Genomic DNA, 16,579 nt, shown 5'->3' with positions numbered 1-16,579 from the left:
TACAAATAATTTGTATTCATCTAAAAATAGTAAGTCACATTTATTTATGGAATTTTTTTTAATGAAATATCGTTGTACCTGTATTATGAAATATATAATAAGGCATGGGCTATTTTTATTACTTATTCCGCTATAAATACCTTAATGAATGAAATTCTTTATTGATTATTTGCATAACTTGATTCTCAAAAAAATTGTCAAACACTCACAAAAAAATACCAATCAACGAGCGAGCAATATTTGTATTTTTAACAACACTAAACATTGAAACTCCCTAAAACTATGCTACATAAATTTGACCTTCATAAAACCTGGCAAGAAGTTGTTTTAAAATTTACTTCGTTAAAATTTAATTGAATTATTGAAAATTATTTACAGTTTCGAAATGAAAAGTAATTGAATTTTCCTTTTTAAAATTATTTCACATCCAAGGAGATAAATACGCAACGGAACTTCGAAAGTTTGAAATTCTGTCCACCATAATTTATTGAATATTAAAAATACTTATCACAAAGCGATAATTACCTGCTAAAATGATCTGATAAGATTAACGAAAGTCTCTCTTTATAAGAGAGGATATAAGCCAATTTTGGTAAAGTATAACAAAGACTGTCTACAATGTATTGCAAAGCAGTTATTTTGATTTTTGTTGCTTTTTTTGCATTTGTACCATTCACTAATGGTTCAAAAAGTTTGTTTTATACAGGAACATATGTTTACAAGAAAACCATAAAAAGTGAATATCCAAATATCAAATATTACGAAGATGGCATGACCGCCTCAAAAGATCAATCCAAAACTTATCAGCTTGGCAAAAAGGAAAATGGTAAAACAAATTGAGTGAATATTATTCGAAGTTTATTTTCTTAAAAAAAAATCTGTTTTTAGGTGATCATGAATTTTTTTCAAAATCTGATTGCATCTACCATAGTGAAACTGGTGTGGAAGCGAGTCGAATTTGTGTTCGCAGCAATTATTTCGTGTCCGCCGTTGATATTAGAACAGAACAGGTTATTATGAATAATATTTTTTTACCAATCATTTGACTATTTCATTCACTTCGCAGACTTCGAACATTGGAAGAGCATGGATTAAAGAAGGCGGATTTAGGATGTCTGAAGGCATACTATTTTGCTTTGAAGCTCGTAATACAATAAAATTGTGCTATAAAATGCTTATATATGGTCAAAATGCTGTAATGATGTAGATGATGATTTTAAAATATACATTATGCGCCGCTTTTATTTTCAATTAACTCAGATCAATTAGTATTCTCTAGTAATATTTTTAAATTGATGACGCGATGATGTCATTTAACAGAAATAAATTAAACAATAACAATGAAATCGTATCCCCATATTTGGTGTACTTGAAATCGAAATTTTGATTGTATCAGTTGAATTGTGTGCAGCAAAAAAAAAACTCAATTCTTAATCTGAAGTAATTTTGCTATTTATATCACGTCGAATCGATTTTTGGATCGATTCAAATGAGGCGCTTTTCGACGAATGTATGTTTATGCAGCGCCACCTGTATTCAAGAAATGTTTTGTGAATCAGCTGTCAACGCTGTTTATCTCATTGTATTTCTCTTTATTTTTGTATGCGTCTTTTCACGCATTGTATCACTTGTACTTGTCTCACAGATACAGTGTATTTTTGTGTTCTGTGTTCTCGATATAGTTTGGTTTTGGTCGTGAAGCCATAAGCACAATAAATATTATCTTGTCTAGTGAATGTTTTTCTTCACCTTTTTTTGTATTAAAGTCGCTGTGCGCTATTGGTACTGCATGCAGCCGTATTAATTGCCTAAAAATATCATCAATATAAATTTATTTGTAAATTAATTTAGAACAAACAGTGAATTACGCGTTTTAAATACGCAAAGGGAGAGAAAAAAAATGAATTTGCCACGAAAAGTAAGTAAAATATTGATGTGAGATTTGGGATGTATTAAATTTGCACAAGTCGCATATTTTCCACATTTTACTTGGTGTTGGAAGTTGTGCGCATGAAATTGTTTGTGTTTTTTTTTTCGTTTCGAGAATGGGGTTGGTTCGCATCTCGCACGTATACACATAGTCTCATAACTGTACGTATATGTGGTATGCAGACTGATGAAAGAGAGAGTGCATTTTCGGCACATAGATCCATGCAGAGAATGATAGTAGGAGAGAAGGCGACACATGAAGCAAATATAAAAAAAATCCATATCATTCTGCGCAAGGTTGAATATGTATAAGAAAAGCATACGCATAAGCATAGTATAATAAATAGTAGAGAGTAGAATGCACAGGAGAATCAGAAAATGGATGACAGTAGAAATGAAGTAATACAAAACGACTAAAAATAAGAAAAGAAGACACAGTGCTCAAGTTGAAAACTCACTCTAAATGAAAAAATAAATAAATAAAATAGCAAAACATCACTTGACAGTAAATAGAATGGAAACATATTGAAGCAAATAATAAATATTGCGGCTAATTGCTTTTAAATTGCTTTTGCGAATGAGAGAAGTGTATGTATAAAGAAAGTGCTGTATTCATTGATTTTGTATGCGAAATGTGTTATAAGCAGTAAGCGTATTGAATTGAAAAAAAAAGAAAAAAACTGATTGAATGAATTTATTTTCTTTCGTTTTGCAGGAAACTTACTGTGTTTATAAGCTAAACGTCTAAGTTGTATGCCAAGCATTGTTTGCAAAAAAAAAATCGCAACGTTAACAAAAAATAAATAGATTGCGTAAAATGTCAACGACACCAAAGACTTCTTGTATTCCATTGCGAAGTCCAACACCTCCGTTGGATTCATCGAGCGATGAATTGAACGAATTGTCATTGGATCAAGAATTGGCTCAAATGGAGCGGCCACATTTTTTAGACTACATACATCCGTATTCAATTGAATCAACCAATGATCAACCGCCACCAATTCCACCCAGACATCCATTGACAAATAGTTTGCCATTGCCATTGAATCGCAATCGATCATCGATACCAGTCAAAATGATTCGCAGTGCTGATAATGTGCCAATGTACGATGCAAACGTGCCATCTGCATCACCAAGTCAAAGTGGTGGCAGTGCTAAAAAGCATTTTTTGGATGAGAATCCAATACGACCCGACTATGAATATGACCGTCCGCCACAACCGACAAGCACCGACCGTCTTTACGAACGTAAAGAACACCATCACCAACAACAGCAACGAGACAATGTGAATGCCATTAAAATGCAATTTGATGGACGACGCCATACGGTCGATCGACAAAAGCAAAAGAAATGCAAAGAACCGAGCTACACATTGTCTCGATTCTTGGAAACAGATGACGCCATTAATCAATTTAACGATAATGGAGTGCAATTGGGCGATGTAAATCTCAGCACCAATTCATTGACGGATCGTAGTGGTACACAAAATTCGAACGTTGACTATGTATATTCACTGTTATCGATGATTGGATGCAACAATCCAGTTGAAATGTCAAAAAAGTTTTTGGAATTATCGAAATCGCCAAATACATGTGCCACCTTACGACACTCGCAATGTATTCCATTGCTTGTTCAAATGATTCACTGCAGTGATGATGAGTTGACCAGACGACAGGCACGGGAAGCCTTAAGAAACGTTGTTAATTATTTGCCAGACGATAAAGTTGGCCGACGAGAAGCAAAGGTATGTATTATTTGTATGGTTATTTTTTTCTTTGTTAATTTTCCATAGAGACACTCATTTTTCTTGAATTATACTGAAACGATTATAAAATACTGAATGAAAATTCATTTCAAAACGGTGGAAAGTCCTGACTATTTAAATAAATAACATTGACTATTCGATTTATTTTATTGATTTTCAAAAGCAAAAAAAAAGAATAAATAAAGAAATTTGATTAAATTGAAGGTATTGCGATGCATCGAACAAATTATGGACTATTGTGACTTGATGAAAAAGTCCAAGGAGAATGAAAATAGTACCAAAGTAGTGGAAGGTGAAAATCATTCACTGTCAGCGATGGGCCTATTGATGAAAATTAGCTTCGATGAAGAATTTCGTCATTCGATGTGCACACTCGGCGCTCTACAAACCATTGCGAATTTAGTTTATTGCGATCATGCTGTGCATGGAACAAATCCAAAAGACCCAAACTGTATATCGCTGCGACGATATGCCGGTGTTGCGCTCACGAACATGACGTTTGGTAAGAAACAGAACGAAATTTTTGAATTTTTTAGTTTTCTTTTTCAAATTTCACTGGTTTCATTATTTTTTTAATTTCAATAAACATTTTTTCGTTTATGTTTTCACAGGTGATGGCAACAATAAAGCAAATTTATGTGCCAATCGAGATTTCATGAAAGCATTGGTTGCCCAAATCAATACAGATGCTGATGATTTGCTACAAGTGACGGCAAATTGTTTACGTAATCTGTCGTGGCGTGCGGATAACAATATGAAAACCGTTTTAAATGAAATTGGTACCGTAACGGCATTGACATTGGCCGCAATGAAAAAGAAAAATGAAAATACATTGCGTGCGATTCTATCGGCGCTATGGAATTTATCGGCACACAGCCAAAATAAAGCTGAATTTTGTAATGTAGATGGTGCATTGGCGTTTCTCGTTAAAATGCTTACGTATGAATCGCAAACATCACCAAGAAATGTCTCAATTATTGAGAATGCAGGTGGAATTTTGCATAACGTTTCCAGTCAAATTGCGGTGAATGAAGATTACCGCAAAATTTTGCGTCAAGGAAATTGTTTGGGCATTTTATTGGAACAATTGAAATCGGAAAGTTTGACAATTGTAAGTAATGCATGTGGCACACTATGGAATTTATCAGCTCGATGCCCTGAAGATCAAACGTTTCTTTGGGATAATGGTGCAGTTCCAATGCTTCGATCGCTCATTCACTCCAAGCACAAAATGATTTCACACGGTAGTAAAGTTGCACTAAAGAATTTGGTGAACTTTCGACCAGGCGGAATGAATCGAAGCGGACTGGATCCAGTTGCCAAAATGATGGGACTGACCGAATTGCCAACGTTAAGCGCACGAAAACAACGTGCGCTTGAAGATGAATTGGCTGAGAATCTATCGGAGACGTGTGAAAATTTTGAAGTAACTAAAACGCCACCACTACATCATAAGGCAGCCAAAAGTTTAATGGTGTTAGAACGAGATCAACAGTATATTGAACGCAGTTTCGGTAACTTATCACTGCAATGCAATTTGAACGAAACAAGTGCCAATTCGAAATCAAACAGTAAGGACTTTTGGGAAACGAAACAATTTCCATCAAATGATTTTAATATAAATCAAGCGCCAGTACAACATCCAACTGGTACAATACCAAAACGATCCATTCAAGCTGAAGCCAATGCACCCACAGTCGTCCGAAATGATTCGGATCAAATTACAAATTTCTCATTGGTTTATTCAGAGAATCATCCCGAGAATCGGGATGTTAAAGAGAAAAAGAATCGATCTTTTTCGAATGCCGAAGAAGATACGGTTAAGTGTTATGTGAACGAAGATACTCCAATGATGTCGACAGCAACATCAATAAGTGATCTTCCAAAGCACCACATTTCGCACAATAATATGCATCGACATTTAAAGAATGGACGCACAACAACCGAAAATTCGGGCATTAATACACCGGAGAAACCGATTAACTACTGCGAAGAAGGAACGCCAGCCTATTTTAGTCGACGTGATTCGTTTAGCAGCCTTCATGAGGAGGCTGAATTTATTCAAGATGACATTGATTCAGAGCACAAATCAAATCAAATCAACATTTTGCCAGCGCACAGTAACAATGCACCAAATGATCAAATACGTAGTGTAGATAGAGGTCGACAAGATTATGAAAATAATGACAGTAACAATTGCACGGTTCCAACGACGCCCGGTGAATGTGCCTCGAAAACGGTGACATTTAACGAATTCAACTTGGAAACACCGATGATGTTTTCTCGTCATAGTTCATTAGGCTCACTTGCTAGCCATGAACCACCATTAAATGATGACATTGGTTCGGTTGTTAGTGAAACAAGGTGAGTACTCTTATTTTGAAAATTTGCAAACATTTGAAGTCTATTTTCATATCTTTTATCTATTCCACTTCTATTAGCCGTATGCCAAGTGGAATCATTTCACCGTCTGAAATTCCTGATTCGCCGTCACAAACGATGCCACAATCGCCACGACAAAAGCATTCACGTGAAAATGCAGCCAACCAACGTCGTTTACCATTCGACGATGAAGTTCGGACATTTGGTGTCGAGAATACACCGGCGTTAATATCATGCGCTACAAGTTTAAGTAATCTCAGTTTGGACGACGAACCGAAAATTGCAAACGACTTGTTAATCAAAGAGATGAGATTAATGCATCATTTATCAGATGAACAGGACGACGAACCAAATCCAATTGCATCAACATCAGCTGACCAGAATGATGTTGATTCAAATTTGATTTCGAATGCAATTGCAGAGAATTGCGATGCTGGAGAAGCACTTTCCGACTCAGATGAATCCATCAACGACGATGATAGCCTCCTCAAAAATTGTATATCGATGGGAATACAGGCGAAAATCATTGAACCAGGTAAGTTTTGCGATTAAAGAGTGCGAAATAGATCCGCATTTATTAATTCAACTATTCATTTGAAGATATCAAATCACCACCTGCTCTACCTGAACCAAATGACATATTGCCAGACGATTCAAGTTCCGAAGATGATGATCTCGGTGGGAGTGCAGCCGATTTATTGGAGCAATGCATTCGATCGGGCATCACGAAGAAAGCAATCAAACCAGAAACCTCAGGAATACCTTCAGGAAGTAAATTGAATAGGGGAATTCGATTGCCGCCACAACAAATGATCAACAAAGAAAATCCAATCGGAATGTTGCGCAAAGGTGGTAATTCATTCATTGAAACAAATTACGATGAACCAAATCGCTTTCATATTGAAGATAGCCCATGCAATTTTTCCATTGCGTCCGGTTTGTCCGATTTGACGGTGGGATCGGAAATGCTTAAAGTGAACCGGTAAGCTGTGCCAACTAAATAAAATTGATGGAATTATTAGAAAAATGTAAAAACTTTTCAGATTTATACCAAGCATTCAATCAGACATCAATGAGGAGACCGATGGAAATTTAAACGAAAATTGTTCTCTTAGTCCAATATCAGTAAATTCCGAGGAAAATCGTCATTTGCTAAATCAGGTAAATGTTTGATTTCTGCTTCGATTAATTATCCAAATAAACTCATACAATCATGCACTTTTATAGGCGGTTGCTGCTGGTAAAGCTCGAATTTTATCACGTGAACGAGCATCAAACGCGACTTCATCACAGAGTTCGAGTGCGGCAACTGTACAACATGTGAGTACGGTTAAACAGCCAGATTCCGATACAGAATCAGATGATTCAAACAGTTCAATCAGTTCGATCGATTCGAATGATTCAAATGCAATGAATCTGCTGCAAGAGTGCATCAATATGGGTATGAGCAAAGTCGCTGTATCTCAAACAAAAACATCATCAAAATTACCATCTACAAAATTGGGTGCTGCTGCAAGTGTAAATCACTCAAAAAAATCACATTTGCCTACACTGAAAGCGTCCGCACAGCCAACATCGAATCATCGATCACGTTCTACGAAACGTGAAGATGACAAACAATGTCTTTACGATTGCATTAATGCTGGCATCGAAATGAATGTCCGTTCAAAATCGACTGTCATCGAAAAAAGTTTACCAAATTTACCAATAAAACATCGCCACGAATCATCATCGTCGCAATTGAAATGTTTGCCGTCAAAAAACGTACAAACTACGTCTGCAACTGTACAGATATTACATACTGCCGGTGCCACAGACGTAGTGACGGACACACGAAGAGGCACCATCGCTTGCGCACCCGCTCAACATCAGCCGGTCGTCAATTCAGCATCATCAATGATTTCGAAGAACGAACGCGACCAAAACATTATTCATATAACCGACGATACTTTCGAAATAACAGCAACACCAACAACAACACAAATGGCAGCAATCGAGACTGGATATAACAATTTGGAATTGAATACATCCACTATGTCGACGAAGAGCCATAACAGTTTCAACATGGGCGAACTATCTAAGGTATTATCACTTAAAAATGTCTATTTCATTACTTTCGAGTATTTTCGCATTCTCTTTATTAATTGTTGATTAATTTCGATTATTTCCATTTTTTCTTTTCTCATTTCATCCCCCTCCCAGGAATTGTCATTGCTCGAACGTTCTAATGAATATCCAGCTCAATTGGGACAAAATGAAAGTATTTACGATTCGCAGCACAGTTCAAGTGTGGACATGGAAGTGTCAAATGAATGTTTGTTTGAAAATTTATCACCACCCAAAATGGACAAGCACAAAGACCCCAATTTAATGCTGCAATCCGTTGAACGGTTGACACATGAATTGGTTTCAACGGCTGAATATTTGCGCACAGCAAATTCATTGGACGATGACATTACAATCACAGAGTCGAAAAATACGCTTAGCGAGTCTAACAATACATGGAATGAAGATACAAATCCAAATGCCATTCCATTTCCGAAAATGAGCAAAAAAGCTCCGGTAATTGCATCCATGGACGATGATACAACAATCAGTGAACTGAATGGCAGTCGATACGAGATGGCCAATTCCGAATTCATTGAAGATTCAGCACCCAACAATAATAGAATAATGATTGATTCGAATGGATTACGATTTGAAATTGGTGGCAAAGTAAACATGAATAGCGGCACATTCAATTGCAATGGATTCGATTCGAATAGTACCACATCTACAATGACCAATTCAACGATTATTGCAATCGAAGCGAATAAAATTCGAAGTCAACTGATGAAAGAGAATAAAACTGACAGCATGATCAGTTTGGATAAAATTCGTCCGCCCTCCGTTATGGATAAAATGAACAATTCCAGTTGTTGCGATTCCTTAACCGGCGGCGCATCGTCATTGAATCGTTCGCCAGCACGATTTCTCACCCAAGGATTTATGGCACGACGAGCCTTAAACAACAATGGCAATAACAGTAATCTTGGCAGCACTGATAGCATTAATTCAAGCCTTAATTTAGACAAAGTCAAACCACCATCAATAATGGACGATTTACTTGATTCAATGATAAGTGTTGATAGCATCGCATCCGAATTGGTTGAACAACCACCATTGCAACAACAACAGCAGCATGAAGAACAATCAAACTATGAAACGGCGTTTAGCGAATGCGATGACATGACACAAACGTTAAAAAATTGCGCTGATTTACCATTTGACGATGGCAATAGTAGTACACCGTGTGGTTCGGATTTCAGCAGCGTTGAATCGACACCGAAAAAAGGACGTCGATCGTTAACACCACGACGTAAACGACAACTTACCAAAGAGCGTTATCAAACGTACACCATTTCGACGAATAACGCAGAGGCGCAACAACAGTCGGAAAATGGTGTGGATGAAGCCATCCGGGAAAAACATGGCATATTTGAAATGGATTTATCCAATCATACACTTTTGATCAATGGTAATGACAGTGATGCGATTAGCTTGGTTTCATCCGACGGTGAAATGTCATCGATTCGTGCATTCACAAAGAATCTCCCCTTTCTGAATGATATTAGCATCCATAACGATGTGAGCGTTCACAAGGATTTTAGCATAAATACAAACACGTACACAAAACTACCACGAGGCAGCATTCAAAATTGCTTGCAATCACCAATGCCAAGCGGTGATTTCTATGAAAGTTTACCAATGGATAAACCATCGTCCAATACAAGTAGCAAAACATCTTCGCCAAATCGTAACATCACAAAATCACCACGAGTTATTAAGCCGACTGTCAGTACGATGGCGGCGACAGAAAAAATCGATTCATCTAATCAACCGGATGAACCAAAAGTAATTCGTGGTCGTAAAAAACCAGCATACATATCACCGTATTCAATGGCAAAACTCAATAAGTCTACGCCACAGCCGAAAGAGATCAACAAACCAAAATTACCGAACAAAGTTGTGTCACCAAAAGTGGAGCCAACCAAAACACCACCGATAAGTTCAAAAACGGTTGAAAGCAAAGCCAAATCATTCATTCAACGCAGTGCTGAATCGTTGAAGAAAATGCGACCAACATTCACATCAAAATTGAGCAAACAAAGTCCAACCAAGAAAGGCGAGAAACAATTATTGGACCGTCAGAAATCGTCTGATTCAACAAAATCATCCGAAACGCTGGTCCGTCAAGGAACATTCATTAAAGATGAACCATCATCCGAAGGGGAAATTCCGGTGATCGTATCCGAACCCACATCACCGAAAAAAACCAAAACACTAGTCTCAAGAATTCCATTCAATCGTGCTACATCGCTGCAAGCATCCGGAGTTACGAAAAGCAATACAAACATTGAAATTCCATTGCAGAAAAATGCGTCGTCCACATTTATTCGGCGAACAATAAAAAGTGCATCAAGCACATCACAAATATCATCGTCATCATCACGCGGATCTCTATCGCCACGCCAAAGTCTTGATTCACCATCAACTAGTAAAAGTATATTTAATCGGTGGACAAATACACCGAATAAAAAGATATCGCCGCTACCAACCACGGCTACGAAATTATCTAGCACAAAAACTACTAGTCGCGAATCAATTGGCAGCTCAGTTGGTGCTGCAACAAAATCAACTGGTAAGATAATAACAAAAACATCACCAGCCAGCAAAGCATCAAGAATTATTACACCGCGTACCATTTCAACGAATGGCCGAACCATGAAAGTGTAAATCTTCGCCTAGAAGGGGAAGAACAACAGCAACTGGGCGAGTAGCGAAAATATATTCAAAAAGCGTTTATTTTGTTTGTTTTCTTAAGCTTCCTATATACGCATAAACTTAGGCATATTTAATGGTGAAAGTAATCTTTCGCCCCAAACTCACTCATACATATACACAGCGTATTCATTTTCATTATTATTATTATCGTTTTAAAGAAGAAAAAAAATATTATTTATCTGCAATGTCTAAGTCAAAATAAAGCGGTCTTGAATTGATAGATTAGAAAAATCGGACTGAAAAGTGTTCGTTGTACCAAGTTCATTATAAAGATGTGCATCCATTACCAATCCTTTTATTTCGGAATTTAGTCGATCAATAAATTCAAATAAAAGCATTGACAATGAGAGAGAACTTTGAACGGAGTTTTTCAGCCAGATTTTTCATTGCGTCCGATCCGAATACAGTCCGCATCAGACAGCTAACACTGATGAACATTGTATTCCGATGTATGTTTCGCACGATCGATTTCAAGCCAAAATCTATTCTACTTAGCTAGCATATTTTGAAAAGAAAGAGTGACATTTACATTACTTATCTCACAAATAGAGAAATAATAACAATCATTTTTAGGCAAAATCTACTTATATATAAAAATTTTACTGTCCACTCAAACAAATTTACATAAGTCTTTAGAAGAATGTGAGATTATATTATTAGATTTACTGATCATTTTTTTACAACAGCAAAATTATTCAATCATAGTCACAAAATAATACCATAACTTTATTATTACTATTATCAATTGTAATCGATTGCACGCTCGACTATTACGAGCATTTTATTTTCTTTTTGTTTGTCTGTTTATTGCATTCTAAATTCGTACCGAAAATAATACAAATTATATTTTATGTAAATATCGAATCAACTTCTACAGAACAAATTCAATAAATAAATATTATTCATTGAGTAGCTTGTGAAGAAAAATCATGTAGTTTTACTCTTAACTTACGCGAAATTCGATTTCATTTCAAGAGAAATTTGATTTATAGGCACAGATGCTGAATGATTTTATTCATTTTTGGTGAATATGCTAAAATTCACTTATACGAAGACAACTTATCATCGGAGAAGAACTTACTCGCCAAATCCAAAGATGAAATCGGCACATCGAATCACATTTGCAGTTATTCATTTTAATTTTGAATTGTGATAGTGAATAGGATCAACGGTTCCCACAAGGGGAGGGCAGGAGAGGGGATAAATGCATGGAATGAGAAACTGTGATTTTAATATCCGGGTTTGTTGTTGCTTTATCTTTCTAAAAGGAAAATATTTCAACAAAGTACTAAGTAGAAAAACAATTAGTTTGATTTTGGTCATTAATTTTATTTGCTGTTTTTTGCATTTTTTTTTAAACTCAGCCAATATTCTTTAATTACTGAGTTTTAATTCAACTACTCGAGGTCACTCTAAATCTTTTTTCATTGTTTTTTTAACTTCTTTAATTCACCGTCATTACGATCAACGTTTTCACTCACTGGCCAACATAGTATTTCGTCTATCGTCTAAAAGTTATTTTGCAACTCGTTAATATTTTATTATTATATTTATGAAAAAGTTCACGAAACTTACCATGTTCGAAATGTTTCTTTTTTGAACAATTTCATTTAGAAGATCCATACACAAGACTGCATCTTTATTTAGTAAATTGTCTTGAAGAGTCTTTTGTACTCCTATTATCTATAAAATAAAAATAATGAAACATAAATAAAATGTTTCGATTTTATTAGAATAGAATGTTACTTACAGTTTCTGCACTAATTTTAAATCCACGCTCATATGTGGATAAAATATCTTTCATTGTATTTCCTGCTTCATTGAATCGACCGCACTCGCTGAGTGCTATGAGCCGTACATTCGCCGTTGAAAATCGTTTATTATCTGGAGGTAATACTTCCAGGGCGATTTCCGGTTTACTTTGATTTATAGCTAACATGGCAAGAAAGCTGGCACTTTGATCCATTTGATGTTCCTTCACTGAATCCCTAGAGATAATCAGAAGAAAAAAATGGAAGTAATGGAACAGAATGGAATATGAATCGAAGGAATGGATCAGGAATTGTAGAGTAATGGAATAGTAATTTTTAAGTAAGTATGCCTTGGTACTTACGCCCACACATTCAGTGCATAGTCCAGATGTTTTGGTGTGTTCTACAAATCATTTCGATATCATAAGATCTTAATAATAAAAAAGAATGGCTTAAATATTTTACCAATTTATAGTAAGCGGCCATCGCGAGATAGTTCATCAATCTTGATGTCCCCTTTTCTTGTTTCGATTGTAAATCGCGTCTTTCCCGAATATCTTCAAGTAGTTTTTCATACATGCCCCTTTTAAACAGTAAATCTCCCAGCACCAACGAGCAGGTTAATCTTTGAAACATTCCTCCGATATGCAAATCATCGTTTAACTATATAATCGATATAAATCAAATACTAAATAAAAAAACGCGATTATTTGAAACTAGCTTACCTCGAGTGCTTTTTCTGGCAAATCCAAATGATATAACATCCGCATAGTCAAAGAACCAAAATCAAACGACGACGAAGATAGTGCTGAACTTGAATAAATGAAACTTAAACTTTTACGTAATAATTCAAAATTTGCTTCGCATTCGGCCCTGTCCATGATGTGACACCATCGTTTTGTTATATCACTCACGATTGTCATATTATTGAAGCGTATTGCCGATTCCAAAGTCTTTAGATCAACTTTGCGAATGATTTGCTGTGTCCTAAATCGATTATTCTCATAGGCTGTTATTCCCAATTTTTGTTCGGAAATTAAAGTTCTCTTCGCAGTGCCGACCACTGTGATAATAATGAAAACGTAAAAAGATAATGAAATTGTGAAATAGGTAAACACAAAATGACTTACCGGCATTTACTCTCAATAATTCTTTGTAAATTGTTGAATTATATTTTAAAATCAACATTTTGCTAACTTCGTTTGCTTTGAAAAAAATTAAAAACAGAACCTAAATATATGAACGTCAAATATGACAGTCAATATAGACTCATTCACACGCATACCTGTACGTTCCAATTGATTGAAGGGAAAAACGCAATTCAAATAAAAATTCAAAACAATTGTAAAACAGCTACACGTATTGAGGTGGAATTTTTGTAATCGACACCAATGTGGCTAATTGTTGATTGAAAATACGCATTTTTTGATTTTTTGTTGTGATTTAATTGAAAACCACTGGAAAATAAGAAACAGAATACTACTCATGTACCGAATTGTCATTCGGTTCTTTGTTTATATTGATTTAGACAAATCACAAATTGACTATTCAAACAAGTCATAAATAAGAGATTATCACAAGAAAATCCACCAAAACTCAGGATACTCATCAAATTATCATAATTCTATGTAGTTTATGAAGAAAAAAAAACATCTATTGTCTGTTGAAAAATGTTGAAAAGTTGCATTTTACTTTGCATACGTCGAAGGAAGATCCTCGAAGAAACTGTTCATTAGAGGACAAATTATTCGATTTAATTTATTGATTTCAAAACCAAAAAAAAAAACCCACAGAAATTTAAATAAATTGAAATAAATGTTTTAAATTAAAAAAGTGAACAGGCCGTACTCTCTACGACATTAACCGCACTCATTTTGATAGAAGTTGTCATTGCTGTGATATATTCAAGATGGCTACGAAGAAATTTTTCCATTGATTTCTGTCATTCTGTATGCCAGTCTGTCGAACATTTTTCATAAAGGTAAAAAAGAATTATTTTTCGGGAATATTATTGTTTTGGAAATTACGTAATCAATACTATTTCCACCAAAAAATGAATGAACTAACACCAGCGATGTGATAAATGTGCATAGAATGTTTGAAAAAATAAAAAGTGACCTTTTGTTCAGTCTAATCGCACAAGTTATACAAAGTACATTTTTTTCAATCTGTCGTTCGGTGTTATGTCACAAGTTTATTGGTGTATTAGGTTGAATTGATGTTCACCATCAAATTCAAACTAAATTGAAATTGTGTTTTTCATTCTTTCATTGGACAGTATGGCACTGAATTTGAAGTGAATTTTGTTTTATATTTTTCAGATTTAAACAAAAACCGAATTAAAGATGGGTAAAGAACCAACCAAAGAAGAATTGGAAGCTCAAGTACCATTCTGCGCTCCATTTGATCCACGGTTCCCAAATACCAACCAAACCAAATATTGTACTCAATCATTCATCGATTTTTATAGATGCCAGAAATTGCGTGGCACAGACTACGAACCATGCTACTACTTTGAAAAGGTTTTCCACAACATTTGTCCAAATTCCTGGGTAGAAAAATGGCAAGATCAAATGGCCAACGGAACTTTCCCAGTTAAAATCTAAAAAAAAGTCTTATACTAAGCACACACACACAATTTAATTATGAACAACATCGTTTGCACCACAATCAACAACAGTGTGTAAACATGATGGCTTTGTTGTATTTAGAAAAATGCTATTAAATGTAGTCCAAACCAACTACAAAATACGTGTTTTTATTTCATTTTTTTCAATGGACTTGTTTGTGTCTCACATGTTGTGTGAGAGGCAGAAATTTCAATTTGATTTGAATTTTAGGTATTGCGTTGATGCAACATTTAAAAATGTAAAAATGAAAGAAAATCCATAATTGATACCTAAACATGAAATGGCCCTATTTGGAATAGAGCTTAAAAGTGAGGTTAGGTAGCCTTTGAAAGTACACTGTTAAAAAAACGTCCAATTTTGTTTATTTTGCAAATCAACGGCCAATTTCTATTTAAAAAAAGGAAACATTTTTCAAAGAAAATTCGACTTTTCGAAAGAAAATATGTGGATATCTTATTTGTCCGTTTTATACACAAATATCGAATAAAGAATTATTTAACACTTTATTTTACAACAAAATCTAAAACCATTCGAAATTACCATAGAGAAAAAGAGAGAAAAAAGTGCAATGCCATATCGAATTACACTTCGCGGCTAATTAATTATGCAACGCTTTTTTTTATTTTAAAATGTTTCTCTGTTCTGGAGAAATATTGTTTTTGAATGTTGCACGGGCAAGAGTTGGTCTACAGAGTTTGGAATGTGTGTGTGTGTTTGTGTCCGTCTCTCAGTTGGAAATGCATAAACGTTCAATATATTCGATTGGCAATCATGTGGGTTTAGTGTTTTCTTGTGTCCCATTGTCTATGGAGTTTGGTATGTGTGTTCAATATCTCTGCTTCTTGGCCAATAAATTCGTTTGTAGTTTTTGTTTCTCCAGTTGTCTCCTATCCAAGTACAAGAGAGAGACGTAGAGTGCAACCAACATGCTAATGACATGATATTTACATTATTCGATCGTTTATTATATTGATTTTTTAACATGTGTAATTAATGATTATTTTATTTTAAATACGTTCCACCGCGTTTCGAACAAAAAAAGAACGAGAAGCTGAAAACAAATAATTTCTATGTGACTTCTATTCAGAAAATTCATTTTCATTGTCAAAATAAATTGTCGTTTTTTTTCTCCTCCTGAGCCGATCGTTTCGCTTTTAATTACGATATTTTCAATGCGCAATGTGTAGAAAAAGACATATCGAAGCGGTGTGTGTGTGTGTAAGTGGCCAGAAAGCAAAAGGCACACTCACACCGGATTGTCTTTCAGACATAGAGAGCATCACAACTTGTCTTTATCT

General features: G+C 35.2%; 4 protein-coding genes across 5 annotated transcripts; 3 read left to right on the top strand and 1 right to left on the bottom strand.

Annotated features, from left to right (window-relative positions):
* Nucleotides 1-610: 610 nt before the first annotated feature.
* On the top strand, nt 611-1,259 carry LOC116344413. Its single transcript, XM_031772935.1, has 3 exons — nt 611-826; nt 889-1,010; nt 1,067-1,259. Exons 1-3 carry the CDS (start codon nt 619-621, stop codon nt 1,205-1,207), a joined length of 471 nt encoding a protein of 156 aa, XP_031628795.1. The 5' UTR covers nt 611-618; the 3' UTR covers nt 1,208-1,259.
* Nucleotides 1,260-1,681: 422 nt separating this feature from the next.
* On the top strand, nt 1,682-10,928 carry LOC116343560. Of its 2 annotated transcripts, none has more exons than XM_031771690.1 (9): nt 1,682-1,918; nt 2,645-3,673; nt 3,899-4,196; nt 4,306-6,058; nt 6,136-6,611; nt 6,677-7,058; nt 7,120-7,237; nt 7,304-8,158; nt 8,279-10,928. In XM_031771690.1, exons 2-9 carry the CDS (start codon nt 2,747-2,749, stop codon nt 10,850-10,852), a joined length of 7,383 nt encoding a protein of 2,460 aa, XP_031627550.1. In that variant the 5' UTR covers nt 1,682-1,918; nt 2,645-2,746; the 3' UTR covers nt 10,853-10,928. The 2 variants fall into 2 exon arrangements, with proteins under 2 accessions (XP_031627550.1, XP_031627551.1); XM_031771691.1 differs by lacking the exon at nt 1,682-1,918 and adding an exon at nt 2,235-2,575.
* Nucleotides 10,929-12,208: 1,280 nt separating this feature from the next.
* LOC116344304 (pentatricopeptide repeat-containing protein 2, mitochondrial-like) lies at nt 12,209-14,041 on the bottom strand. Its single transcript, XM_031772782.1, has 8 exons — nt 13,937-14,041; nt 13,782-13,856; nt 13,377-13,714; nt 13,117-13,314; nt 13,014-13,054; nt 12,651-12,888; nt 12,476-12,583; nt 12,209-12,408 (listed from the first exon to the last, which is right to left on the bottom strand). Exons 2-8 carry the CDS (start codon nt 13,837-13,839, stop codon nt 12,325-12,327), a joined length of 1,065 nt encoding a protein of 354 aa, XP_031628642.1. The 5' UTR covers nt 13,840-13,856; nt 13,937-14,041; the 3' UTR covers nt 12,209-12,324.
* A 455-nt stretch (nt 14,042-14,496) lies between these two features.
* On the top strand, nt 14,497-15,400 carry LOC116344305 (cytochrome c oxidase subunit 6B2). The gene is made up of 2 exons (XM_031772783.1): nt 14,497-14,632; nt 14,973-15,400. Exon 2 carries the CDS (start codon nt 14,997-14,999, stop codon nt 15,255-15,257), a length of 261 nt encoding a protein of 86 aa, XP_031628643.1. The 5' UTR covers nt 14,497-14,632; nt 14,973-14,996; the 3' UTR covers nt 15,258-15,400.
* Nucleotides 15,401-16,579: the final 1,179 nt, after the last annotated feature.

Source organism: Contarinia nasturtii, unplaced genomic scaffold (genome assembly GCF_009176525.2).
Source record: "Contarinia nasturtii isolate CC-2019 unplaced genomic scaffold, AAFC_CNas_1.1 Cnas_scaffold_1037, whole genome shotgun sequence".
In the NCBI taxonomy this organism is placed as follows: Eukaryota; Metazoa; Arthropoda; class Insecta; order Diptera; family Cecidomyiidae; genus Contarinia; species Contarinia nasturtii.
The sequence above is the reverse complement of the archived record's forward strand: the minus strand, read 5'-3'. Positions and strand labels throughout refer to the sequence as shown.

Bases quoted from the DNA above. Each gene is read 5' to 3' on its own strand.
- LOC116344413 (XM_031772935.1), top strand. From the start codon at position 619: ATGTATTGCAAAGCAGTTATTTTGATTTTTGTTGCTTTTTTTGCATTT. The intron at 827-888 runs GTAAAACAAATT...ATCTGTTTTTAG, and splicing joins GCTTGGCAAAAAGGAAAATG to GTGATCATGAATTTTTTTCA. The intron at 1,011-1,066 runs GTTATTATGAAT...TTCACTTCGCAG, and splicing joins TTGATATTAGAACAGAACAG to ACTTCGAACATTGGAAGAGC.
- LOC116344305 (XM_031772783.1), top strand. From the start codon at position 14,997: ATGGGTAAAGAACCAACCAAAGAAGAATTGGAAGCTCAAGTACCATTC.
- LOC116343560 (XM_031771690.1), top strand. From the start codon at position 2,747: ATGTCAACGACACCAAAGACTTCTTGTATTCCATTGCGAAGTCCAACA. The intron at 3,674-3,898 runs GTATGTATTATT...ATTAAATTGAAG, and splicing joins TTGGCCGACGAGAAGCAAAG to GTATTGCGATGCATCGAACA. The intron at 7,238-7,303 runs GTAAATGTTTGA...GCACTTTTATAG, and splicing joins ATCGTCATTTGCTAAATCAG to GCGGTTGCTGCTGGTAAAGC.
- LOC116344304 (XM_031772782.1), bottom strand. From the start codon at position 13,839: ATGTTGATTTTAAAATATAATTCAACAATTTACAAAGAATTATTGAGA. The intron at 13,715-13,781 runs GTAAGTCATTTT...TTATTATCACAG, and splicing joins ATTATTGAGAGTAAATGCCG to TGGTCGGCACTGCGAAGAGA. The intron at 12,889-13,013 runs GTAAGTACCAAG...GATTATCTCTAG, and splicing joins TATGCACTGAATGTGTGGGC to GGATTCAGTGAAGGAACATC.